At 41.5% G+C, this 26,864-nt stretch overlaps 2 protein-coding genes across 7 annotated transcripts in view; one reads left to right on the plus strand and one right to left on the minus strand.

Annotated features, from left to right (window-relative positions):
- Window positions 1–25,204, minus strand: part of LOC105683840 — a 72,421-nt gene extending 47,217 nt beyond the window's left edge. Inside the window, exons 1-4 of one of the 5 annotated variants that reach the window (XM_048653010.1) lie at window positions 24,873–25,203; window positions 22,866–23,038; window positions 6,774–6,851; window positions 5,555–5,884 (exon numbers count right to left, since the gene is read on the minus strand). The gene's annotated coding sequence lies outside the window, so the exon portion shown is untranslated. Of the gene's footprint in view, window positions 1–5,554; window positions 5,885–6,677; window positions 6,894–22,865; window positions 23,039–24,872 lie in introns of those variants that run through there. The other 4 variants (XM_048653009.1, XM_048653012.1, XM_012396759.3 and 1 more) reach the window with 4 other exon arrangements.
- LOC105683836 (dipeptidase 1-like) overlaps window positions 118–26,864 on the plus strand; it is a 133,504-nt gene continuing 106,757 nt past the window's right edge. The window contains exon 1 of one of the 2 annotated variants that reach the window (XM_048653005.1): window positions 118–159. In XM_048653005.1, coding sequence (XP_048508962.1) covers window positions 133–159 — 27 coding nt within the window. In that variant the 5' untranslated portion in view covers window positions 118–132. Of the gene's footprint in view, window positions 160–19,000; window positions 19,511–26,864 lie in introns of those variants that run through there. The other variant, XM_012396752.3, reaches the window with a different exon arrangement.

Below are 26,864 nucleotides of genomic sequence, written 5' to 3' on the forward strand. Positions count from 1 at the left end.
CGTATGAGGTGAAAATTCATAGGCGGTGACGTGCGTCAAAATTGATATCAGTGAGCGGTGGGCGTTTCGATATACACGAGATAAGGTGAGCCGGCCAGTGCGAAGGCCTCTCCCCGTAGGTAAACCATTCACATGAGTTGGCGTGTTGAACTAGACAAGGTAATCGTTGTTTACCTGCTTCAGAAATATTATTCCTGTGAACTCATTATACCCTGGTAGAATTCAGGTAAAAATTTCACCTGTTCCGGCTTTCAATTTTGAATATATTTTAATTTTGTAAAATTCAAATTGCGAAGGTGATCCGAGGGATACCGTGCGGCTATATTCTAGCGCAAAACGCACCGAGAGGGAAAGAGAGAGACGGAGAGGGGAGAGGAGGGAAAATGTGTTTTTGTGTAGTTGCGATCTAGGTGGTTCACCTGAGTTACCTGGGGTACCTGCCTCACCTGACTAAGAACGCGCATCGTTTCATGTTCTCCTAGTAGAGCGAAGCAGCTATTTTACCTGAACCTATCTTAACTCAGGTAAATGTTCGGATAAACGTGCGAATAGATGATAATCTATGATTTTGAACCGACCGCTTCGAATGCCCTCGAATACGTATTTCAACTATCGGAATTTCACCGATGACCATTTTTCGAAAAATCCAGAACTGATAGAACAGAGATTCGAAATTCCGTTGTAATTTTTGGTATCGAAAATTGTCGATAGAAAAGGTAAATTTTGGGAAGGTGCGTACTCGCAAGTTTTCTACACCCGAGTAAAAGAAGTAAGTGCGTTTTACCTTTTAGAAGGGTCGAGCTAAAATAGCGTTCACTTTACCAGAGGTGCAAAGACCGTAGGAGGCCTTCTGCATGCTCATGCGCAGATAAATCATGAATTCAGGTGCGCGGACAGGTGGTGTAGATCAGGGTAACAGATTGAATAAAAGGTCTGAGGAAAATCGGCGATCTTTTACAATATGGATCATTGATCTACAGATTTATTGAATTTCAAAACGTCGCATCGTAAGACCCCAGCTGGTGCGGGTAGTCGGACGAGCAATCGAACGAATACATATTAATCAGGTTGACGGGTGTATCGCGACGCGTAATTGAATCTCGTGACAAAAATTTACAATGATAATTTCACTTGATTGAATATCAGAGTCGTAATGCGAACATCGTTACGACTGTATGCTTTCCTGGTTTGTATGCACCTGCGTACGGTATCTGGATTCAAGATTACGTGCCGTCAAAGATTTGAGCCAGGTATTAGCCTGCCATCGCGGAACTTTAAGGTTTTTACTTTTCTTTCCAATCTCTTAATTCCTTTTTAACGAGATTACTAATCCTCGAATCTCTTCGGCGACTTGAGTTCCTGATAAAAAGCATTTTTTTGCTCACCTCGAGCTTTATAACCGTAGAACATTGGATTAACCATTTGTAAAGGTACACGACTTCCGATATCTCAAAGCAAGCGCCCGCGAGCTACGACGTCGTGGATATGTGGAATGAACGTACGTGCGGTAAAACCAACGATCAAACTTCCACCTGTGACACCGTCACTTTCACCTGTTTCCCTGATCCACGATGCGTCTGAACGTTTGCTCATCGTGTTTTGAGTAAAGATGTCGATATCGATTTGAAATAAAACAAAACCACCGCGTAAGTTTGATGACAAGAAAAATAGATAAATAACGTTTGTCGATACACACGGCGAGTACTCCAAAGAAAGGACATGGTCAAAGCTCGCCGTGTGTTTTATCGGTTGAAAGCTTTGTCCGAAGTGAAAATGAAGAGTAAACATCTAGTAGTTTGAGTTTACCGAGAGAAACTGGACGCGGTGGTAAGATATTTTATTTTTTTTTTCCAAGTTTTACTCCGTGTGTGCTGTTCCGACGCAGTCCGCTGTAAAACTCGCGATCGTATATATACGTATACAGGCTTGTCGTGTTATCTCAGCGAGAGAAGTTAATAGCAATGCAAATATTAGCGAAGCGTGATCATGGAAAACAGGCAATTCTGCAGCAGACGCGTGCGCGACCCTCGCGTTCGCGTTCGCGTTTACTCGACACGGTTGTTAGATCTCATTGACCAAAGTGGGGTAATTTCAAGTCTTACGCGCGTCTGTCTATCTGACCGACCTAATCCGACGTGCGACGACGCGAACGTCAATACGTTAAATCGCAATGTGTGTTGAGGGAGCGGCGCGCGGCGACTCCCGCGAAGGAAATCATTGTGCAAACGAGCGTGTAATAATCATTTGCATATACAATATACGTTGTTGAAAAGGTGAATTGATAATTCATCTGAACTGGATCCTCGACAGGGATAAAATATGCGTTACGTGAACTTATTTTTTGTACCACGAGAATATAATTGTGCCACTCGTGAATTATATGTATCTAGGTATAGCAGATAAGATTAGATTTCTATAGATGTAACGCTATTTTCAGATCCTAAAATCATCCGATGATACATGACATCAATTTAATTCAACGAATTTTCGAATGGCGGTCAAAGGTTCAAATTTCACCATGGACAACTGTGAAACGTTGCAGGGATGTGAAGCATGAACGCATCGGTTAACATAAAAAAAGATTACGAACGACAAACACTTTCCACAATGGCGAGAACGATGAAAATTGCCATCGTAAATTTCGCTGATCACCGTACACGGCGTGTATCTCATCGTAAACCTTTTTTACCAGGGTTATTCACGATCGAATTATCGAATCTGGAAGCCTAATTCGCCTATCTATAAAATTGATCGAGTTGTCGCTAATTTTTCACTTTTTAAAGCAAAAAAAAATAGAATATCTCGTTGCGAAAAATTCGTAGCTCAATTTGACCAACGGATTCGTGTTCCTGGGGTCGAATTATGTTGATAATACTCCGAAAATACTTCATTTTTGGCCTGAAAATCGAAAAAATCCAAAGTGCTACCCCTTGGATTTTTGTCAATTTTGGACCAAAAAAAAATATTTCATTTTATATGCTATTCTGATGTATTTTAATCTCAGAAATCCAAATCCGGAAGTCAAATTGATCTATCTTTAAAAATGACCGAGTTATCGCCAAATTATCGCGATTTTTGGCATAAATTTGAGGATATCTCGATGGGAAAAAATCGTAGCTCAATTTGGACAACGGATTCGTGTTCCTGAGGTCAAAATACATAAGAAAAGTGCTATACGATCAATTTTGAAAAATAAAAATTTTTGGTCAAAATTTGAAAAAATCGTAAGGGGTACCCCTTGGAAAAATCTCAAATTTTGACCAAAAATTTTTATTTTTTAAAATTGATCGTATGGAACTTTTCTTATGTATTTTGACCTCAGGAACACGAATCCGTTGTCCAAATTGAGCTACGATTTTTTCCCTTTGAGATATCCTCAAATTTATGCCAAAAAATGCGATAATTCAACGATAACTCGGTCGTTTTTGCAGATAGATCGATTTTTCTTTCGGATTCGGATTCCTGAGCTCAAATTACATCAATATAGACTAAAAAATCAATTTTTTATTTTTGACCCCGAAAAGCTGAAAATTGGCGATAACTCGGCCAATTTTAAAGATAGATCATTTTTTCTTTCAGATTCGAATTCCTGAGGTCAAAATACACAAGAAAATTGCTATACGATCAATTTTTTTAAATAAAAAATTTTGCCTCAAATTTGAAACATTTCCAAGGGGTACCCCTCGGAGTTTTTTCAATTTCTGGGTCAAAAATCAACCTTTTTTTTAAAGTTGCCTATGCTATTTTCATGTATTTTGATCTCAGGAATTCGAATCCGGAAGTCAAATTGATCTATTGATGAAATTATCCGAGTTATCGCGATTTGTTCACTTTTTGGAGAAGAATGGAGAAAAAATTGGATATCTCGGTGGGAAAAATTTGTAGCTCAGTTTGTGTTTCTCGGGTAAAAATACATTAGAATAGTGTCTTGCAATCGATTTCAAAAATACTTCATTCTTGGCCCAAAAATCGAAAAAATTCAAAGGGGTACTCCTTAAATTTTTCCAAATCGTGGGACAAAAAATCAACATACTGACGAGCGAATGAATATCATAAATTACAAATCGCGTCATCTATCAAATCGTGTTAATTTACATCTATGCACGGGGAGAGATCGCCTCGATTCGCATACACGTAATGTACCTATGCACTCATTGACGACCTGCAGTGCAAACATTACGCTAATTAAGAGCAAACGCGTTATTTGGTTTTGACGGACGCTATGTGTACACGTTACGATCATATCAATATCAGCTTGCCTGACGTTCCCAATCTCCGTGTATGTGCGGCGCAAAATCCACCCAGAAATACCTGGCGCGTACGGATTCGTTCACGAAAATCTTTTCCATTCTCCGAAAATCAAGGGAAAATAAATCAGTAATTTATTTCTCCCCAAAACTAACAATTTTCGCTCTCACGTTGAACGAGCGAGACGGATCATCGCTGTGATGTATTTTCAAATTGGGATGAATATTTTAAATTTTGCCGAGGGTAATTATTTTTCTCCTTTTCCAAAAAAAGAGTAGACAAAAAATCGTCCGGTCCGGATAGTTTTCAAAGATACGAAGTGAAAATTACATTCGCTCGGTGTTGGAATGCCCCGTGATATAACGCGCGACGTATAATGTTACGTCCAAAGTTCCAGTACACCGTCCGTACGTGCGCACGATGGGAGATTAGAATTTTCGCGACAAGAGGTTGTTGACGTTAGAAATGAGTAAGAGAAGTTACTTTATACGGCGCAATTAAATCCTGCAATAAGTCGGTAGGGCGTAAATAGGTATACACGTAACAACCCACACTCCGAGGACGCGCTAATTACACGAACTCGTTTTCATTAACCGTGTACGACTCGTCGTCGTTCCAATAGTTCGGAAATCATCCTTATAAGCCTATTCTCGCGCTACTCGTTTTCTTGAATATTATAATCGAATTCAATAGTTCACACTTTGAATAACATATCAGGAAATTCTTCGAACATTTGAAATGCCTCTCGCTATTATAACCATTACAGTGGTACACAAGTTACGTATTCGCGCAATTAATTTGCAAAAACAACGATAGATAGATATAGGCATGCGATATTCAACGGCGATTCTTATTGCTCGGGTCACAAACTTATATCAAGTTATATATTTACGACCCGCAGCAGCAGCAGCAGCAGATCTTACAGAATTCCTGCACACTTTCCAGCGGACCGCGGAATTTCCGTGGATTACAAGTTTTCTCTTTGCTCCATGACAGACGGAGAGGTTGAAAACAAAATAACAACAACAACAACAACAACAATAATAATAATGTAAACTTGCTCGACTTTAATTACGAATAAAGAGCCGGCCTCGGCCATGATCTCAATTTCTATAGACGTTGCCCACCGCCTCCTTTAAACCCTCTGATCTGTTAATTAGCCGCGAAAATGCACTTACCGGTAAACTCCAAAGAAATAAGATAAAATCTTCTCTTTCTCTCGTTTATACTTACCACGGAGCAAAAGAATATAATAAGAATAAAGGAATAAAATTAAAAAAGAAAACGTAAGAAACTTCCAACTCACCGGTAATATTCAAAGTCAGTAACTCAGCCACGTAGATCCCCTCAACTTTGGCTGAATTCTTTTCCGTTTTTTCTTTTTTCTTTTTTCTTTTTGTTTTTTGCGTACGTCACTGGATTTGTTATTACTTACACCGTTCAAGTGTCACTTTTCGCTTGTAAAAAAACTCACGGGATAGGTGATACTCGATTCGTTTAGCTTTCAAGGTCGAATTGTTCCTCCTCAGCCGATATTAATTTAATCCTTTTCATATCCTGTTGCGGGCGATGTTGAACACGACTTGAAAAAACACCATAGCCCGGGTCAATGAAATAGTCAAAACTATCAGCCAACCTATTGAAAAACGAAAGGATTTAATGATCCGCTAGTTTTGCACACCAAACGAACGATGAAATGTTGGAACATGGTGGATCTTTTGTTTCTGATTCAGGATCGATGAGGTGTTCCGTGATAATTGAGTGTAAAATTTGTCGATAATTCGAAGTGGGAACGCGCGAAGCGAACGCATGGGAGTTTAATACAGATCGCGGGTTATTGGGGTGGAGTGTAAAAAAAACTAGCGAATACAAATCGTAACGATATAACTGTAATTTTATAAGGTATTTGTGTGTGCACGTGGAATGGCGGGAAACCGGTATACGGTATCAAATGTCACAGATTAAAATTGTAATGTGCAATTCACTCAGGAAATTATTGCATAAGTATACCGGATAGTTATAATACTAATTTTCATCGAACGCCTCGGTTATTTATCCGTTATTATAACTGAATATGAAAAAGAGAGAGATCTTTTCAAATTGGTCCCGAACACGCCATCCGAATTACTCAACGTCTCACCGTAATCTTACAACGTGACTTCAGGATTTTCTAACACATCACCAATGGGAAGTATCATTTGACCGATCGATGATTCAAAGCGTAACTCGATATTATTCGTTAAATTCAAACACAAACCAACAGAAAAAAAGTGAAACTATCCGCTGTATGGAGAAGTTGGATTTATAGAATGTAAATTTCTGTCGATGGTGTAAAAATAGTAACTGGAAGTCAGGACGTTGGGTTTACTTCTTATTCTCGTAAGTTATGATTAGGAAATAATTTATGTCACGTAAACGGCAAAACTAACTTTATACTTGTACATATCGCCACGTGACTCGTGAGGAGAATCGAACGATAAAAAGGTGGTCGAGTTGAAGTCTGGTAAGATACTGAGAGTACCCACCTTGTCAAACTCTGTGTTCGGTGCCACCTCTGGTAACTATCTTCGCAGCGACGTCTCTCCATCTCGAACCACGTCCCACTTGAAAGAGAGAGTGGTATACACGTTTTCTTGGTCTCCATTCTGTATCCAGACTCTCGTATTATACATTTTTATTTATACGCCGGGACTGCCTTACCTAGATTTACGCTAAATCGCGCGCACGTGTTTACATTCGATCAACACACTCGTTGGATTAATTTGAACAGCCGCGAAATATTTACAGGGTTTCAATTAAAAAAAATAAACTCAACTCTGAATTACAGTTTTTGTTCGAATTATTCGGAGACGAAACTGAAGAATAAAAAAAAAAAAAAAGGAACCACTAGTGCGACGGAATAAGTTGGAGGGTTGGGAATTTTTTCAAAGCAAAAACTAAGGATTGTCAATTTTGCCAGTATCTATATTATTTTCGGCCAAACAGTCAGGATTGATACGGAGTACGCGAACGCAGAGTCAAGTATCACTTTCGCTACGCCTTCGGTGGAAGGGAGGAAAAAAAAAAAAAAGAAGAAATTGTGGCTCTCATCGAACCCTCCAAGTGTTAGGGGGTAAGAGGATCTTAATAAGAAATTTTTCCTCGTTAAAAGTACCTCGAATAAGGATCATCTCTTGGAGGGTCGGTTGGTACAAAGTTAGATAACAAGATTACGAGATAAAAAAAAAGTAAAAACGGGAGTCCGTGATGTTCCCCTCGGCACTATCTTAACCTTTTTCCGATCATCCTTGTGAAACTTTTATTGCTTGTATCGGGCCGATGTCCGATTGGAGCGATAAATAATTCCGCGGGTATTACTTGATCTTCGTTAAAAATTGGCAAACGAGAGAATCCGCAGCTAATTGCGAGGACCGACGAGATAAATTCGGTTGTTAAAAGCCTCGACTGTCTAGTTAAGCCTATAATAAAATTATCATCGAGACATTAGTAGAGTTCAACCTTCGTAACTCCGTCTGTCGCGTATCTGGTTCCCAACTTGCAATTAATTGAGTTTAGGAATATCAGGAGCACGGCGAACGCGGGAGTTCGTTATAAAGTTGCGACCACGTTAATCGCTGCCAGCGGCGTTTGAGCATAATATTGATCCATAGGGTGGCTACTAGTTCGCGGGGTTAATTGCGGGATTTTACTCCCGCGCAAATTTATTGGGCGTCCGTCAGAATCACTAACAATAAGATGTTCGATCGCGGTACAGAGAAAACACTCGGCTTATTACCGTTGCCGTACGGGATTCAGTTTGCGTACATTCACTCCGTTGAAATAGTAGGTCAAGTCTGCGAAATAATCTTTCGAAGTATCGCTGACTTTTGAACCTTTCACTCGATTTTCTTCCCTTCTGTCTTTCTTTTTTTTTTTTTCCGTCACTTTTACGCTACCGGCGAATTCGCTGCAGGGTGTCCTGTGCGTCGCAGAAAACGAAAAAAATCGATCGGCGGCAGCCAATTTTTCATCAAGCTGTTTGTGTCGCGGTGTATTTGAATACGGAGGATGGGTTGGGTTGGAGGCAACCGCATTCCGGAACACGTGAACGTACCTTTACTACACGAACCTATACTCGAGCGAATTGCAGAGTACAGAGAGAGGGGCCTCACGTATTATATCGTCGTGGTACAAGTGAGCCTTCGCATATTGTGTTACATCTCGTCCGAGCGTTCTCTTGCGCTTTTACTTTTCACATTGATCCAGCTTTGCCACTTTGCATCTTCACTTTATCATTGGTACAATAATTATCAACGATTTCTCGTCAATATCCAGAACAATCGAACTCAAAAAACGAATTCCATGGATCACTTTGGAGTCGTTGATCGTTTCGCGAAACTTCAGTAAAAGAACTTGAAAAAAAACCAATGCTACAGAAATGCTAATTTTTTCATCACTATTTCTGGTGGTATAGCGGGATCACTTTGCCTTGCATTCGTTTTCACAATCGGTGAAATACCGATACGGTGAATGATAGTTTACGCATCGCTCCGACAGTGTAGTGATCATTGAGTTTTGATATCTGTTTTTTCATTCCATGAAATCTGACGAGTACAGGTTACGCAAATTTATTAGATTATGAGATGGAGAAAAAGATAATCGTTCTCGTGACTCGAGGTGTTTTTATACAGTCCCCCTCCCCTCGCCCGTTAATTTGCAATTCTGGTCAAACTCACCATTCGTTTAAAAAAAAATCGAATTCAGACATTAAATTTTTATTGATCGACTTTATTACTTTGTTAGTGAATTTTAGTCCGTAATTCAAAATCAGCCAGTTTATCCAAGGTTTACTGTTCTAAGTTTTTGCAATGGATCGTAAAAACTTATGATTATCAACGATGCAGTTCATGGTCTCGAATCAATGGGGTTAAAAATTGTTTGATTTCGTTCCAAAGTTTTTCAATGAAATTATCACGAGAAGCCTGGTTATAAGTATCAACTTATTACAACTTCACGATTTATAATTCAATGGATCGGATTGACTTGTCGATCGTCAGATAAATTCAATCGATATACCTGCTAATAAATTAACGTGTAAATTGTTTTCTACAAAAAGATTTTGGTTTGGCAACAATTTATTTTTTTTGGAATGTTGAATGAAGATCTTTCAAAAGGCGGGACTCACTTGTTTGATTTACGATCCGACTGAATCCACGCGAGCTGTGAGCTATTCGGACAGCCTGGTCCTGGGTTGGACAGGTTAAAAATAGACGTAACATGAGGTAATTAAAATCAAAAAAATAAGTCACTGATCTTCTAATAGTACATCAGGGTAATACTTCGCAGGTTGAAAAAAGAAATACGGGAAGTTATTTACATCGAAATTTGCATGGTTAATTGGTTACACGGGAAGAATGATTTGACTGGGAATTGAATGAGTTCTTAAATCGCCGATCGGAATCGCTTTCATTTGAATTTCTCACATCTGACCCAATGTAACTGCTTAGCATTGATAATATCGCCCATTCCTCAAACCCCAAGCCTTGGGGCTGATGACGAGATTTCTTGATAGTCGACGTTGCCTCGTCGCTATCCAATTAACTCTGATTAACATTTATTGTGAATTGACCTGTGGTCAGCTACAGCCAATATTTAGATTCCAACTCGCGCCGTGATAACCGAGAAGTCTCGAAATATTTTGCAAGATTTTATTGAGCCACAATTTACCAACTCGTTTTGAGGAAATTCAATTTCGAAGGCAAGAAACTGAGCGCACGTTAACACGTTTCCACCTCGGATCAATCGATAAATTCGAAAAAAAAAAGCGTGTTAACTGGTCACGCCTGCTACAGAATTTCGCAACGTCCGTTTAAACGAGCACGACGCGATTCATTGGCTTGGCGATGAGTAAGTCGTGATCCATCCGAATATATGTAATTCCCATTCACTCGGATTTATGTCATTCACACATTTGATAATGCTCAAATGGAGTTTAATCTGTTCAAGCTTTGTTTCAGTGGAAAGCTTACGATGATCCACCTTGAACTTAAAAAGCTCCCGTCACAGACATTGGTATTTAGAAACTTCGCGAGCTTTGAGAGATTACTCGAGACTGGGGTGGTTGAAAATTTACAGGAATCTCATTCACCACGCCCCAGTTACGACCCGGCACACTTTGAGTCATTTTTTTTATCCATTACTTTTTTATTCCAAAGTCCCGACACGGTTGTGATTTTTCGAAAGAGGTTCCGCGGGATGAATCAATTCGTATTCAAAAACGACAAAAAGAAGCTTCGCAAATACCGAAAAAAAAAAAGGAAAAAAAGCAGATGTACCTGAATATGTTCCGGCTGTTCCTCAGAAACGAGATTCTCGAAAATGTGCGAATGCAAAAATTTCCGATACGAATCCCGCATCAGAGGTGCAGTTTACTTATTCAGCTTGATTATTCGCTGTGTAAAATGGCGGGCGTAACGTCCGTCGGACAAACGAACAGCAACACATGAGCGCGTAAATTGGTTTACGAGGAGACCGTAGAGTAGCCCTATGCATTTTGGAAATTCATGAATTCGTGTTGCCGAGGATTCATGTTGATCATATCCCGCAGGTTCAGCTTCGCTCTGTGCGTAGGTAGGCGTACCACTCGTCCCTTTAACCGTACGTACGTACGTACATGCAACGGGAACGATGATGTTCCACTCCACTCATTCATTATTAGGGGGAATCCCGAGATTGCAAACCACCGTTCCGACATGCATTGCGATTAACGGTTTACGAGTCGAGTCGAGTCGAGTCGAGTAGAATAGAGTAGAGTCAAGTCAAATCGAAATTGGCGAGCTTGCAGCTAACCAGCACCTGCTACCGTAATGCTTTACATTATACCCCATTGTTGTCGGTTGATTAATCGTTTTTTCGCCATCGCCGATTGGAAGTACGGCCCATTGCTTTTGGTGAGGAGTAATTAATTCGTCACGAAATACGGTTGTGTCGTCTGTTATCTCGTCGAACGTCATACCCCCGTGTTTTCGTTATTTCGTCATTACAGTTGAACGCTTCTGCAGATATCGATTCCAATCTCGTTGTCTCTATACTACGTCGTATCTTGACGCTTTTCGTTGTTTGGATTTTTCCAGACGACGGGCTTTCGATCATTCTAATTTCCGAAAAAAATTCGAAGAACCATCGACGAATTTCATCGTGAAAAAAGTATAAATAGGTTTTCGAACTAAACATGAGACGCACGAACATCTTGACGTACAACGACGACCCTTCAAATTCCATAAAAGGTTGCAACAGGTAGCTCTTTCGGAATTATTCAACTGGTATTTGGGCTGTTGTAAAATTTTCGACGCATTTCTGCACTCGGTCCGTTAAGAAAAAAAAAATATCAGAAGTTGAGATTATTTTCAATCGAATTTAATTCATAGCATGCTCACACGCGAGGGAGACACGTTGATATCTTACCCGTATAGTCAGCACCTCGATGCAATTCACCGTGTCTAATTACATTCTGATATTTTCTATGCAAACGCTCCGCAAGCCTATACCCAATTTGTTAAATTGCTCGTATGTGATCGCGTGTAATTTGGTCAGGGAAACTCGAGCAAATAGACGTCGGCGTGTGAGGAAGTTTGTTCATGAATTCCCTCCACTAGGAGAACTAGTTTTGTAACCTCGACCGTAAACGGAGTGTCTTAAATCTCCGAAATTAATTCAAAATCTTCCCGAACACTCATTGAAGAATGTAAAACCTCAGCCTCTTCTCCGACGAACCCGGTGCAAGAAAATCACCAGCGAGTTCGAGTTCGTGCGATTGCGGAGTATAGAAAAAAGGGTTGTTTTGATTATGAAAAAAAATTTCTTTCCGTTCAACTGATTGTGCATCGGTGGTCGTATTAATCCTCATAACGTATTTCCATTTAACGGAGTTTCCGCCTGGATTTCGGACTGCGTGATGCGCGCATGAGGAACTCGCAAGAGAACGCATTTTGGTATTACCGTAGGGTGTGTTTCCAGACGGGTTGACGAGCGGAGCGGGGGAAAAGGGGGTTCCCTTCTTCGTTTTGCTACATGTTGCCGTATATACACATGTATAGGTGGGAAGACCCTTCCACGGACGCGCAACAATTGGCCTAATTCTGTTCGTGCGTGTGCCCACGATCAACTATTCGTCCTGCGTTAAAGCGCGTGAGTGCTCAAAGCCACAAAACCTGGCCACGTCCCACGGTCCGATCGTACATTAACGGGGGCGAAGACACCCACCCAGGGAATCCCGAGTATTGGTCGGATGCCGGATAAGAGTTGTACATCACGTCGCGTACGTACGTACGTCGATCCCGGAGAGAAATTTCTGTTCAATCACGCGACGTCTGTTATAATCTAACGCCGGTGAACGTCGTGCAGCCGTCGACTGTCACGTCCTTTCCATGCACCCGGTTGAATTTTCTCAACGCTTCGAAAATAACGTTTGAGAACACGAACAAAATGTATGGCCATGTTTGAATGGATTAGGAGCGTTAAGTCGTTGTTCGGAAGACGTGAATTTCGGTGGAAATATTTTGCAAACGTTAGTTCGATGTGTGCAACGCCGAAGGAACACAATATAAACCGTTCTCGTGATACGCGCCCAGCGAGCTTAATGATATGAATTTTATTTGTCGGTGATAATTTCAGCGGAAATTCGCGGTGGAGCTTTCCGCTCGGTGGAGTACCTACCCCTCCTCATCCGATATCTACGTTACTTTCAGTCACAGACGCGATATTTTCAGTTTTCAAATGGAAACAGGTTTCTAAACGTGAAGAGATACCGCGAATATTATTAAAATTTGCATCCGCGGTCCTCCTCCTCCCCCCACGACCTCGGTTTCGCCGTGCATATTTCTAACGAATAGAAGCCACTAGGTTAGTATTGTCTGCCGGATCTATTGTGACGATGGAAATCTAGGGGAGTAACGACCGTGCAGATTGCATGTGTATAATTTTGAACGAAGTTAACCTTCTGTACATACCTACTGCAACTTTAGGCGTAAAGCCTTGCTAGTGAGCATCAATTGTTTAGCATCTCCATTCGTAACGTCCAACCAAATTTAGGCGAGGGTAACTACGTGTTTTATGGATTCCCAATCAGAACAGAGATCCCAACAAAAGTCGCCCTTTTTTCGTTTCGTTCAAATTTTTGCACACTGCAAACTGTTTTCTCATGATATTTTCTCTCCGTTTATCGGCGAGCTTAACGAAACGAGTATTTTTTTCATAGTCATCATCGGAACTGACAGTGATCTTCATCTTAGAATAACAATGAGGACGACTGGATGCGTATGCATCCGAGTACTCACTTCAGTTCGAGCTTAGGTTGGCTTCAATCCCTCTCGTTCGAGTGATCTCTTCACTCCGCGGCGTATGTGCCGATCGGCATGAGGCATGTACGTACACGTGTAGTGTTCTCGAGATGAGCACGTGGAATTTCTGAATGCCCGCAAGTTTGTGGATTACGTTCGCGATCCCGTTCGAGTACAGGATAATCGGCGAGATGGATACTTTCGTTCAACGGAATCCGAATTCCCAAATTTTTTTCCCAAAAAACGTACGTCGTGATTCCGGAGTCCATCGACTGCAGGACACCGAAAATTTTTCAACACGTTCTCCGTACAACGTTTCCACCTCGTTCGAGTTACTTAATAGTTGGTCGAGATACACAACCCCCCCAAAGGTCGACCGCGATGACCTTTCCGTCAGTTATCCACTCGCGGGCCAACGTACTCCCTCTTACGGTTTTAAAGGGCTGAGAGAGGCCCTCGAGGTTCGAAGGTATGAGTACCCACGCCGGGGGCGACGGGGGTGGAATGACGGGAGGGCGGAGCAGTTCGCGCATTGTTTAGCAGCCATTGTCTAACCCTATTACAGCACCGCGACCCGTATCCCAACGCTGTACCAGTTGGCTCCATTTGTCTGAGCAAATTGCTTTGTTACAGCTGCCTGCGTTTGTACGAATCCCATGTACACCCCCCTCCCCCCAACCCCCATCGTGCACGATAGATAGACACGTGCGCATAACCGTACCCATAACTATTAACCCGGTATCTTCGTTGCACCCGCCCTGCTATCAACACTTGTGCATACTCGACGATGATACAATCGTACCACATTTCATGGGGACGGTAACTTGTCATCGACAATGGACGACGCCACACAACCGTGACGCGCGAAAAAAAAAAAGCGGTGCTTGTTACTCGTCGTCGAACATTGATATTTGTGTAATGTAGGTATATATGCGACGGTACGTTGGTGCGGAGGGTTTTTTATCCGGTGGATTTTTCATTGAGATGAAATGGGACGGGGAGAGACTTAGCAGCGGTCCGCGGGTAATTTCAGGGGGGCATGAAATAGTCGAACCGCAAGTGTGACAGAGGTCTTGGTAGGACTGCGATGTAATTTATAGTCATGTGTATCATCGCGGAGGGGATGAAGCTTGCGCGGGTTTCCCGTTATATCTGTATAGCCCGCCGACCTCTATGGTTCTTTTATTAGGATCGGAGAGTGGGTACGTGTATAGCTAGACGGACTACTAGTAATCGGGCGTAGCCTTTGGTAGACCGATGTGAAATACGAGGTGACCCTCCAAGGATTCTGACCAGGTCCTAAAAACATCGCGACCCTCTCGGCGGTAGAAAGTCAGCTTTATCAGTTTGTTTCGGTAAAATGAGGGTGAAGTAAAGTATAAATAATTCCATTCACAGAATTTCGCCTCTGCGGAGGAAAACCAAAAAATCGAAAGGCTCTTCGCTGATCTCGGCCAGACTTTGTGGTACGGCAGAGCTTGAAAATCCATCGCTACTGAAAGTCCTCACGGCCTATCGATCGATGACCCGAGCGTTTCGATGGACGGATCAATTCGGTGGACGGATTCGTAAGATAACTGGAAATGGACGAAGCTAAAGTAACAATATACGATGAAGTGCCAGTGCGCGCGCGTGCGATTCTTGTTTATATTGAATACGCGAATGACATTTCATCGATGTCGGAGTGTTTCAAATGGAGTTGTCGAACACCCATATCGCGAAACAAAGGAGTTCGAATATTTCCGCACCCTGCGGTGCGGGCGGAATGCCCTTTATCTTTTGTCGGATCTTGTCGAAGCGCGTAGACTTCGATCGTCCCGAAGATAGGACGTTGGTACGTTGCAGTCGGGATATCGATCAATGTTTGTTACACAGGGTGATGCCTCATAATTCATAAAATGGAAAATAAATATCTCTCTGTACGTCGGCGAATACAAGAGCAAACTGTCAAACCATTTTCCATACGTCATAAAGAATGAATATAAAATCCCATTTTCAATCCATTCCATTTCCGAAAGCTGGAATAGACGTTATGAGAATAAACTTTTTCGCGTCTTTTTTCAAGTGCATTTCGACCTCGTCGTAAAATACTATAAATTCAAAGTTGACGAAATTCGGATCGAACTGGTTTCATGATTGAAATTTCTTCTGGATCTGTTACTCGACTTTGGGTACGTACCGCCGAGTGTACATTATACTGTGCACATAAAAGCCATAATTTGTGAGTTCCGAACCTGAAAACGCGCTCATCGTTTGGGATCTGCATGTGTATTCGGTAGCGTAGCTTTTAAAACCTTCAAAAAATGCTGAGTGCGTTGAAACCGAGGCATCCGAGTCCGGCCGGTTGACTCGTATAACAGTACGAATAAATGCCTGTCATTAATCGCGTGGTGTAAAAAAGGAAGAAAGAGAAAAGAAGAAACAAAAGGCCGACATCGTAACGCTTTCGAGTCGCCATGGCGACAAAAATTCGCCGAGCGACGACGAACAGCGTAGTTCTCGCGGCGGTGCGAAGATTCTTATTCGAACGCAGAAATGGAATCTGAAAGACGCGCGCAAAATGGTAGCCGGGTACGAGTAAAAACAAAAATAATGATAACGATAAATAAAGACAAAGAGAAAAAAAAAAGATCGGAATTGGGCGAAAGAGGGAGGAGAAGAGCTTTGCGGAACGAAATGTATTCCGTCGAGTGCGACCACCGCAAATGAATGAGCACATCAGTTTCCGAATCTCTCCACTCCTCGCTGCGTTATGTTCGGGGGTATATCCCCGGAGGGGTTTTTTTGCTTGCGTAACAAAGTGTTCCCAACGATATTCATGGTAAGCCTATCCTCTATGTGGGTTGGTCACAGTAGCTCCGATCCATGTAGACGTATCATGTCTAACCACCCAGAGCGTAGACCTATGCTTTAGCGGGAACGGAGAATTCCCTCCGGAATAATATGATCATTTTTATATCCTTTCGCATTCCTCCTTTATTGAAATCTCAAGGCGTTGCAGAGCCGCTAGCCATGCCCGGGCTATTCGTCTTCGGGCTCTATTTGGTCGTTAATTTGATGGCGCGGTCGCGTCCCTTTTACGCTGCGAGCACGGGTTATAGTATGAGCGAAGGTCGGATGGCAGGTGCCGGTCATTAATCGGTAAATAGATGGCCATGACATATCGCTAATTAACCACGCCATTAAAAACTTGCGTTTCCAGTTTTCTAACCGACCATCCGCGTATGTTCGAATCCGTGTTCAAAAAAACACGATCACTTTATCACCATCAAATTCTAATGGGCTAATTTACATAGGTTTACACGGGTGTGGTACTGCAGTATAAATTGTTACAGTGCTACGAATTTCGCCAATCGAACGACCGATCTCAACCTTGAAAATGAAAATAGTCACGATTTGTCATGTCGATGGTTGCTAAATTACGAAGGCGGATCGTGCGACTGTAATATTAAAAATCTGGTTCACATTAACCCCCTTCTCGCAGGGTCTGCCTGACCACATCTTTTGGAATCCTGATTCTCGACCAGCCGAACGTACAGAACTTCGTGTCGGTAGATTCGGAGGGTTCCGTCGCAATTGATTTACGACATCGGCTTCTTTTGGCACCGACTGATCAATCGTAAAACGAAATAACCCGTCGACACGACCAACTTTCGTTAACCGCGTAAGAAAAAAAAAAAAATGAAAATGAACGAATAAATAAATAAAGCGCGAAAACGATTGGCAAAAAAAAGAAAAAAATCGGAAAGTTAAAATGAAATACGAACAAAAGTGGAAACGATCTATGATTTGGAAATCGTGTATATCAGGTTGCAAAGTAACGCGAGAGAATGAGAAACCTTCGCCACACTTTCAATATAATTAGTAAAAAGTTATATTTTATTTGCGCAAAGTATCTTGCCAAGTGCCGTTCTACCGAATTAATGGTCACTGCATTGCAGTTTCAAGTTGGCGCCATTTTCACCAATTTCACGTCAGCCTGCGTCTCTCCGAAATGAATAAACCGTACGCACAGTGTAACTGACAACAAGAATCCACATGTCCATACGACAAATGTACTCGTGGTAATTCGGATTTGAATGAAACACGTCCATGTTCAGTCATCTCCGAGAAGGGAAGATCGACTCGAAATTAATTATAAAATAACAGAAGTTCTGGCGGCTACAGATTAGCGAAGAGAAATATCCGAGATGTGAGTTGCCAGTGAAATCCGATCAACCGACGCACATTCTCCACGTCACTGGTTTGGGACAATGTCGGTAAATCCTAAAAATACCGAGATGGTCATCGCTGCGCTCAGAGCTCCTCTTCTTTTATTTGAAGACGAAAAGAAAAAGATGAAAATGGAAAGTAAAAAAAAAAAAAATATCATTCAGCCCCTACCAGCGATGCGTAAAGTATACATGATGCTTAGGAACGCCCAGATACACGTCTGTTCTTTCGTGAGGCAATAAGCTCATTGAGGAGTGAATGAAAAGTGTACCTTGTACAGAGCAAACGAAATTTTTCCATCGTATCGTCGTAGCACGTCGAGTATTCCCGTTCGAAAATCTAGCCTCATTGAATTTCGATGGCGTTTGTGACATTGATTGTAAAATATATTTAATATGCTGCAGAGTTTTCTAGTATCCACCGCAAAAGTTTGGCGCCAACGAGCCCGTATGGGTATCAGTGCCAAGTTTTCAGCGAAATAAATGCAAAGACTATTCTTCACATGAAACCGAAGCCGAGGCTGAAACTAATTTCAGGAATGAAACAAAGCGGGTAACAACGCTACGAGCAAAATACAATGGGATAAAGTTATACATTCATTTTCAAATTTCGTTACGAACTGAAAAGAATCGCCGAATACTCCAAATACGGAAAAAATAAAAAAATAAATAAAAATAAAAAGGGAGAAAAAAAAGACAAGTAACGGACAAGAGTAAAACTGAAAATGAATAGTATGAGATACTGCAAGACTCAATCACTCAACGGCCGCGAAAAAAAAAAATATATAAAACATAAAAACCAAAACCAATATGATTGATGGATCTGTGGTCAGCGCAGGTTTTGTTGTGTGGCCGTTTGCCAAGGTTTCATCAACGAGATCGTTGCGGAAGGATGTCTTCCAATTGTGAAATGATTTCGCAAATCAATCGTAACCGGCTGTCGTAATTTGAAAGTTCCATTTGTTCGTGAATATTTTTTCCGTTAACGCGAGTTACATTAGACGCGAAAAATATAATCGGTCCATTTCGATTCGAAGGTGACGAGAAAAAAAAAAAAAAAAAGGTAATGCGAAAACTGTCATCTCCTGGATTTCTAATGGAAGAATAGGGCGCACCTGATCCGGGATGAGGACTCCCTGTTGGAATATAGGTGGTTGGTTTCCACAGAGCTTGCGCGCGTAGGTTGGGAATTTTAGACGGGTCTGAAGCTTTAGCGAGAAACCAGCAGTTGGCGGTAGCCGGGCGAAGGCCTCGCGTCTTTCTGCAAGCTTCCCTCGGAAACCTTGACCGCGAGCTTGCGAAACGGTAACCCACGTTTCACCCTTATCCCTGCCACATTTTGTGTTCCTCTTCAGTGGCGGAATAAAAGAAAAAAATCACCGAGTCTGTATCTGATTTTATTTTACTGTGCAACCGCAATCAATCTGAGACGTTTTTTCCGAAGGACCAATCATCGGACCTTGTGCTTTTTCATGTCGAGTTTCAAATTTTGATCGAAAAAATATATTTGCCTTTTTTTTTTTTTTTTTGAAATTCGTATCTCGCATTGATCTTCGCTCCCGGAGTTGACATCGCTTACCCAAGGTGCAGTTTGATATCCTTCGAAATACGGAGGACAAGGCTGTTGAATACAACAGCGATGTGATTTTTCTCAAGATTTTTTGAATCTCCACGTCTCCATCTGTGTGAATATTTTGTGCGTTGTATGAGAAGATGTGAACGCCGACGATGAAGGTAAGGATACGTCACATCGATGTACGAGTCGGAACATTTCGAATGCTAATCCCCGCGGTACGACTATATACGGGATAATATAAATTGCTGAAGAGTTACCGCGAGAACAAAGTTTTACATCATGTTCTTGGAGTTGTAACGTAACGTTAATGCCGAATAAGCTTACAATGCCGAAATAAAACCACGAGCAAAATGTTCTAATACCAAGTCAGCTTACGACTTATTGTTCAACTTTGCTCGGGTTTAAATTTCTCGTTAATTTTGTAATCCTGCATGTACCTGAATCCGCGATTAACAAGTTGCGTCCAATACCGAGTGAGCGTGCAGGGCTTGCGGAAAATGTACATCCTGCTGTTACAATAATTTCAACAACCAGAAAGTACTTCATGGTTTCGGGGTGTGTAGAAATTGATAAAAACATTCGATCGTAAGCGAGCGTCTCAGTTTTTGAATTTTACAAATTTGAATTCATGGAATACGATCGTGACACTGGCTTTCAGCGAATTGCTCGTACGATCACCGGAATCGATTCTTCGTCGACCACGTGTCCGTCGACTGTTCAATTCGTTTCGACCATCTGACCACCGGATGCAGTACTATAATTGAATCGCGAACTAACCGCAAACCGCAATCCATATAGGTGATAGAATCATCCGAAATTTGGACTTTGCGACTACGTCACAACGTACGATAACGTTGCGGCCTGGATTTATTTTCCTCGATTCAAACACGTGGATTTTTTCAACCCCCCTCCCTGCCCCCCCACGTCGGGGTATAATTTTTCAAAATTCTCCACGTCAACGATTTTTCGCCTCGCTTTATTTCGTTCCATCATAATTTACAATGTCAACAAAGTAAATTTGTTCGCACACCCCAGTACTGCGAATTCCACCTGGAGCTGATGATATAAAATATATTGAGACACGTTGTTTCGGCTCACGCAAATTCACACACGTGCGTACGCGAACAAAAGTGGCTTTCTGATAACCCGAATAGAGAGAAAAAAAAAAAAAATCAACGAATAAGCGAAAATAAGATCGGAGTATCGAGCGGCTTGCGGTTTTCTGCAGTTCTATAGCATAAAAATTGTCGAGATCACGTCGAGGCGATCTCGAAAAAAGAAAGTAGATCCCCGCGCCGCTTATCTCGCACGTCAGATTTTCGCGAAATGGTATCGGCAAAAAAAAACTTCAGATACACGCTAGTCAACTTTCGATCGCACGGAGATTTCGAGGTATCAAATAACAAGACAGATAGATAGTATACGTACCGCGGTGAAATTTATACAATATTCGAAAATTTTGCGGTTCATCGCTCACACCGCCTAATTCTCATGCATACTAAATGATCAACGAACCCCTGTGAAGTATTTCAATCAAGAGTTCAAAGTGCTCCGTTCGAATTTACTTTTCTAATGAAAGTACTTTTCAAAGCATCTGTTATTTAATACCGCTGCAACTTTCCGCAGGAGCTTGCAATAAGCTGATATACATGTTGCGTATAACTCAACTTATCATTTAGCTCACGCTCGCCGCGCTTTCCACTCGTATTATTTATAATTGTGGCTCGCACGCATTAATTTATCAACCGTAAACTATTGTTAACCGCTAGTTTCCCCTCTCGCGTGAATTTATATTTTCGGAACTTCGCCGTTGAGTAACCAGGGTATGTGAGTAAGTTATTCGGGATATCTTATTTCTCATCGCCTTCCCAGTTAATTATAGTTCTTTGAATATTTTTCCCTCCGTTTCCTTGTTCACATTTTTTTTTTTTTTCCGCTCCCTCGACTTTTTTCATTTCATAAAAACCATAAGTCTCGAGCCCAATTATTTAGGCGTAACTCTGCAAGCTCCAATTTATTTTCGGTGACATTTGCGCGCTTTAATTCGCCTGAAAATTGGGCGGGTGGGGGAGAGAACCAGACACGGAAATAAAGGACTCTTGACGTGTAACAACTTTCCTACTACGTGATGTAAAGGCCTACCGTTCGACCGAAAATCCGGACGGATCCCGGACTCGAACAATTCACGGTCGCAATTTGAATCGCGAGTGACCGGCAGCGGGGTCAATTTTCAGAAATAAATAAGTATACCGGGTCCGATTTCACAATGCCCCGACACTTCGAATATTAGCAGGTAATCGAGAGAATATTCATCGCTCGACAATCGACGAGAAAAAAACTAGCGAGACGCGCAGATAAGCGCCAAGGGTGAATTGAAGGGCAAAGAAAGGGTGATGCTTCACTTATTAGCACTCGAGTCCTACATACCGTGGCATCACTCATCCCCTGTTTATCTGCGATCTCAGGCCTCTTTAGCGCTCAACCCTATTTGACGGCGCGCCAAAGACGCTCCCCGCCTTCCATTACTTTTACTTTCTTACTTCTGTTTTTTATCTCCACAATCAATCGTAGTTAGATCGAAGCTCCGCGTGAATTCGTTCCGGTGTCGGTTGAGATCTGCTTTTTTTATCGAACCCGCGTATGGTTGGATATTTTTTCATAAAAATACAACCTCCCACGGAGTGATCTTTCAGAACTTTCGCGTAAATTTTCACCAAGTATTTTCGTAGATATTTCTCTTGGGAAGTTGTTCTTTTTTTTTTTTTCTTATTTTCTTATTTTTTTCTACCGGAGATAAATTTTTTAGTTAGACGTGCGAATGTGCAGGAGATTCTTATCTCGGTTTTGCAACAACCTGAAATCATTTTCCACCACGGGTGGAATAAAGAATCGGCGATTTATTTCGCGTACCAGCGTGAGAAAGCGGAACGTGAAGAGGAGTTCGCAAAAATATGATCCGCGCAACTCGATGCGTTTTTCATGAAATTATCAATCAGCTATGAATTTGAATAGCGGACAGCTTCAGAGTAACCTTGCACTCGATCCTCGTGTACGAAAGATCGTTGATATTCGGATGAAGATAATCAGACTTATGGGGCATACCAATTTTACGATGCCATTGTATCGCCATAGGGAGCGTCGTAACGGCGTTGCATACGCGAGCGATAGTTGATATTCGGAATTCCATGGGACGAGGAGAGCCTTCGAGGAACCCTCTTTCATGGATAATGAATTAACCATATAAAATACCAGCGCTCATGTTTGATCTGCGGATCCATCGCTTTTATCGTACAATAAAAAGCTGATCCCCTTGTTCTTGAATTGAGAGCCGATCGAACGGATAAATTCTGTTACCTAGCTGACTGTGTGATCAAAGGATTTTACTTTCATCGGTTGATTAGAAATTTAGCGTAGCCGGTGAAGGTTGTAACTGTGTTAAATTACCGACACACCGACCTTCTACCGGACTCAACTCCAGACGCTTGTATCAACGAGACATTTACTCATACGTACGTGTTGCTGCTGCTGCTGCTGCTGCTGCTGCTGCTGCATTTCACGAATCAATGAACACTATTCGGATGCTTGGGTTCTCTGTCCACGCTTCAGAATTTCCCACTTCTCGTCCGGCGGCATCCTTCACGGCTTAATCCCCGTGGTATTTTCTTCTGGAAAGCTCACCCGTAATCCTGAAACAAAATCCACTCTTCGGTTGGTCATCCTCACCTAAATTTCTCCACGAATCTGAGGAGGCTAAAGAACAAAATTCGATACCAGAAAGGGATTTATTCATCCCGGTTACGGGGTGAAAATTTTTGATGAAAATATTAAACGAATTAGCGCCGTTCTTGCGAATCCCGTCGTCGCAGTGACATCTAAAAAAAAAAAAAAAAACTGGTTTCCGAGCACCACCGGACGTTGTGTTTTATAATGACGTTTCTCACCGTTGTGGTCTGAATAAAAGCTTTAATACATCTAAATGTTAAATTATTCGAAGTGTTCGTTACCACCTCGCAGCACTCTCGGGCATCGTTCAAACGAAGCTTTTATTTAAAAATAATTAAAAGCATTTTAACGTGTAAGAGTTGTATTCGTTTTTTTTTTTTTTTTTTTTTCTTCTCCTGCGGTCGCGACGCGCGGGTTGTTCGTGGAACGGACAGATTATTATTTCACGTAAATTTATCCAACGGGTTCATTTCGCGGGTAGGCAGACATGATTGTTATTATTTAATTATGTAACTATCGATACGTCGCACAAATCCTAAGTCTATATATCAACGCAACTGGTACGTTGAACAAAACGATAGACATCATATCCTGTCACTCGACACATCGTGGAATAAACGGTTACAAATTTCCTACGTTTTTCTCCGCAATATTTCTGTACGTCCGTCGTCGTACCGCGATCATTTTTCCCGAGGCGTATACCTTTGTTACTACGTACATGCGACACATAAAGTGCAGTCTGAAGGAATAAGTATGTGGGAAACTAGAATGAATTTAAATTCCTGAGGTGTGGATTACCATCGATAAAAAATGTTTAAAATATTCCATAAGTCGCTTCCAGATATTTAATTGGTACGGAAAGATACGATTTATGTAACAGAATTATTTTTCCCCTTCAAATTTGAAGGAAAAAATTTGCGACTGTTGAAAAATCTTGACCTTTCTTTCGTTCAAAACTGCCGGTGCACTGATTATGACTTGAAAATTCATGCAGTATCAGTAGTGATAATTCGGAGCTAGCGGAATCTGGTTTATTTGTTCTCTTCGTTTTTGAATATAATCTTTCGCTTGATTTTTCTCATCATATGTATACTGGATGGAACCTCCCCGCGTGTGTAACAGTTAAATACAACGCGGATATCGCTGATCCTCGATATCCGTAGCGCGAGCGATACCCGCAACTGCATACCAAGTTTCCCTGAACGTCGATTTTTTTATTTTTTTTTTTATTATTTTTTTTTGTTCCAGTTTGATTTTTCGCTGCTTTTTTTTTTTAATGGCTTAACCTGGCGCCGAATACCTCCTACTGCACATAGTCGAAAGCCATTACCGATAATTCAAATATTTATGGTACTGCTATTTATGGTCCGATTATTGTCGGAGTGCGCTTAAAATAATCACAAGGGATGTCTCGTTCGAGATATAATTCAGTACGGCTTACTCTTAACTTCCGGTGTGTTCACCTAGACCCATGCGAATATACTGCGGGAATATAAACTCAGAATTTGTAGAATTTAATACGGAGATAGTTACGCGTGTCCTATACTGATATTGTTTCCGGACCACAATGTTATTATCGTCGTTGTTTCACCGTCATTTTATTTTAATATGAATTTACCGTGTCTCGTAAAAATATATTTCGCGTGAAAAAAAAAAAAAAAAACAAACAAATTCCATCGAGCGAGAAAAATTCTCTACAAAATTCGTAGTCGTGCAACGTCCGACCTCATGGAACGTATTGCGTATTTCGTTTTTATTAGCATCGAAGGTTTGCGGATAGTGAATTATTCAACTTACCAAATCGAGACGTATAATCAACACTTCGTACCACCGTCCTCCTTATGCGACGCACAAAATTCTTCTTCTCCGTACCGCTGAGCTTCACTCGATGTAATGAATACACGCAACTTTTCATGAGAGTTGAACTTCACTCCTAAATATATTGTAGATGTTTACACACAGGAGTGACCTGACTCGTTGTGTCCGCTATTATTTACGTGGAACAAATTCGACGAATGAGAAACTTCTTATACCTCATACGTAAATAGATCGGATGGATTATGGGACTGAAATTTTCCGTCTATGAGGATTCGATCAGTACTCGTTCGTTCGTAGGCCGGTTCGTTTGCTCGATGTGCGCGTCGGATCGGAGTCACGCTAAATAAAGAAAGGTGTTATAACATGTGGTTCCGGATTTTTCTGAAACGATCGTCAGGTGAAGACAGACGCCTCTATCTCTGACCTCCGCTTCACCTTGTCAACGTCGAATGACGCGGAAATCCATTAAAAGGTAGCTCAACAAACTCTTCGTTCTGAAAATATTTGTTCATCGTCCAACCTGCACGTTCGCAATCTTTTGTTTCCAATGTCCTGAAAAAATCGAGGACAAACAGGAGTTCACACGGATCTCGTACCTTTTTTTCAATTTTATTTTGTATGAACATTTTTGGTTTTAAGGAATTTTATTTTCTTATCGTTATCATGTTATCAAAGTTTCACATAATTTTGGAGACTCTGGAGCTCCTGCAGTGTGAATTTATTTTCAGGGTATCTGAAAATTTTGGCCGATGAATCGCATTTAAATTGTGTTTGAATTTCGAACCCCTGCCCCAAAAGTTCCGTTCGTATTCCGTCTGTATCGATCCTTTTAGCTGCGAAAGCCGATATTTACACAATCCAGATAACATATATCGGACCGCGTAATATAATAAATTAATGACCACCGCCGGCCGGTTGACTAGGATGCCAGGTTGGTTGCCGTTGTTTTGCTGTTTGGTTCCAGTTTAAAGCAGAATGCAAACAGTTCCGTGTATGCACACCGTGCACGTCGCACGTTATACGTGAATTACGAATACTTTTGCGAATGCAAATAATCGACACACAGTTTACTCCATTTGGCAATATCGAATAGGTGTGCCTTCGAAGCACTTATTGCGTTTTTATAATTAATGCTCGATTAATTTGATAACGGTATATGGAGGTTCGTGTCAGACGCGCAATTACACCAGATGACACAGCGGGGTGTGGATGCGGTGCAGTCTTCGAACTCCTTGATTAGTTGTGAAAACGGTTAACAAATGACCCAGTCCCTCAGGACCTTCCCAACCCTGCGCGACGCCCTTGAGCTACCTTCTCTCTTCTCCCTTCCCTCGACGAAGGCTAATTGCAGCCGATTACCTCAATTTACCTATTTATAGTTAAACATAGTTAGTCCCGTGGGCGGGCGTCAAAACAGGCATCGCTTTAACCGCCAACCCTGCAACCACCCGTAATGCAGGGATCCTGTATATTTTATCGAGGGGCAAATATCCGGCACAGCTGTCAAGAAAATCTCGATGACAGTCGTCGGACGATTAGCCAATTTTGCATCGTATTGACTCAACTTTGTTCCTGCCGGTCAAATTAATTATGCACGGACGATTAAACACCAATTAAATTTGCATTTCATTCGCAATTGAGCAGCGCACTTCCGATACGCAATTTCAAATCGTTTCGTTCCATTAAAAATCCACGTCGGGCTGTCCGATTTTTGCATTCTCGGTGGTTTTTTTAATCAGAAAATTGTGTAAAAGAAATGAAACTTTTATAAATGAGGCAAAGAGATTTTTTAAGGGTGAGTATGTGGAATATTACGAGGATATGCACAGAGTCGTGATGTACGTACAATATTATCGTAGATCCCAAATTTGGATAAACCCTGAGTAGGAAGAAATTTTTCCGCGTGAGTGCAATTGGGTCTCCCGTTTACTCTTGGTAAATAGATTCTATGTGCCGAGTAGTAGCGGTAGT

This window comes from Athalia rosae, chromosome 3, assembly GCF_917208135.1.
Source record: "Athalia rosae chromosome 3, iyAthRosa1.1, whole genome shotgun sequence".
Classification (NCBI taxonomy): domain Eukaryota; kingdom Metazoa; phylum Arthropoda; class Insecta; order Hymenoptera; family Athaliidae; genus Athalia; species Athalia rosae.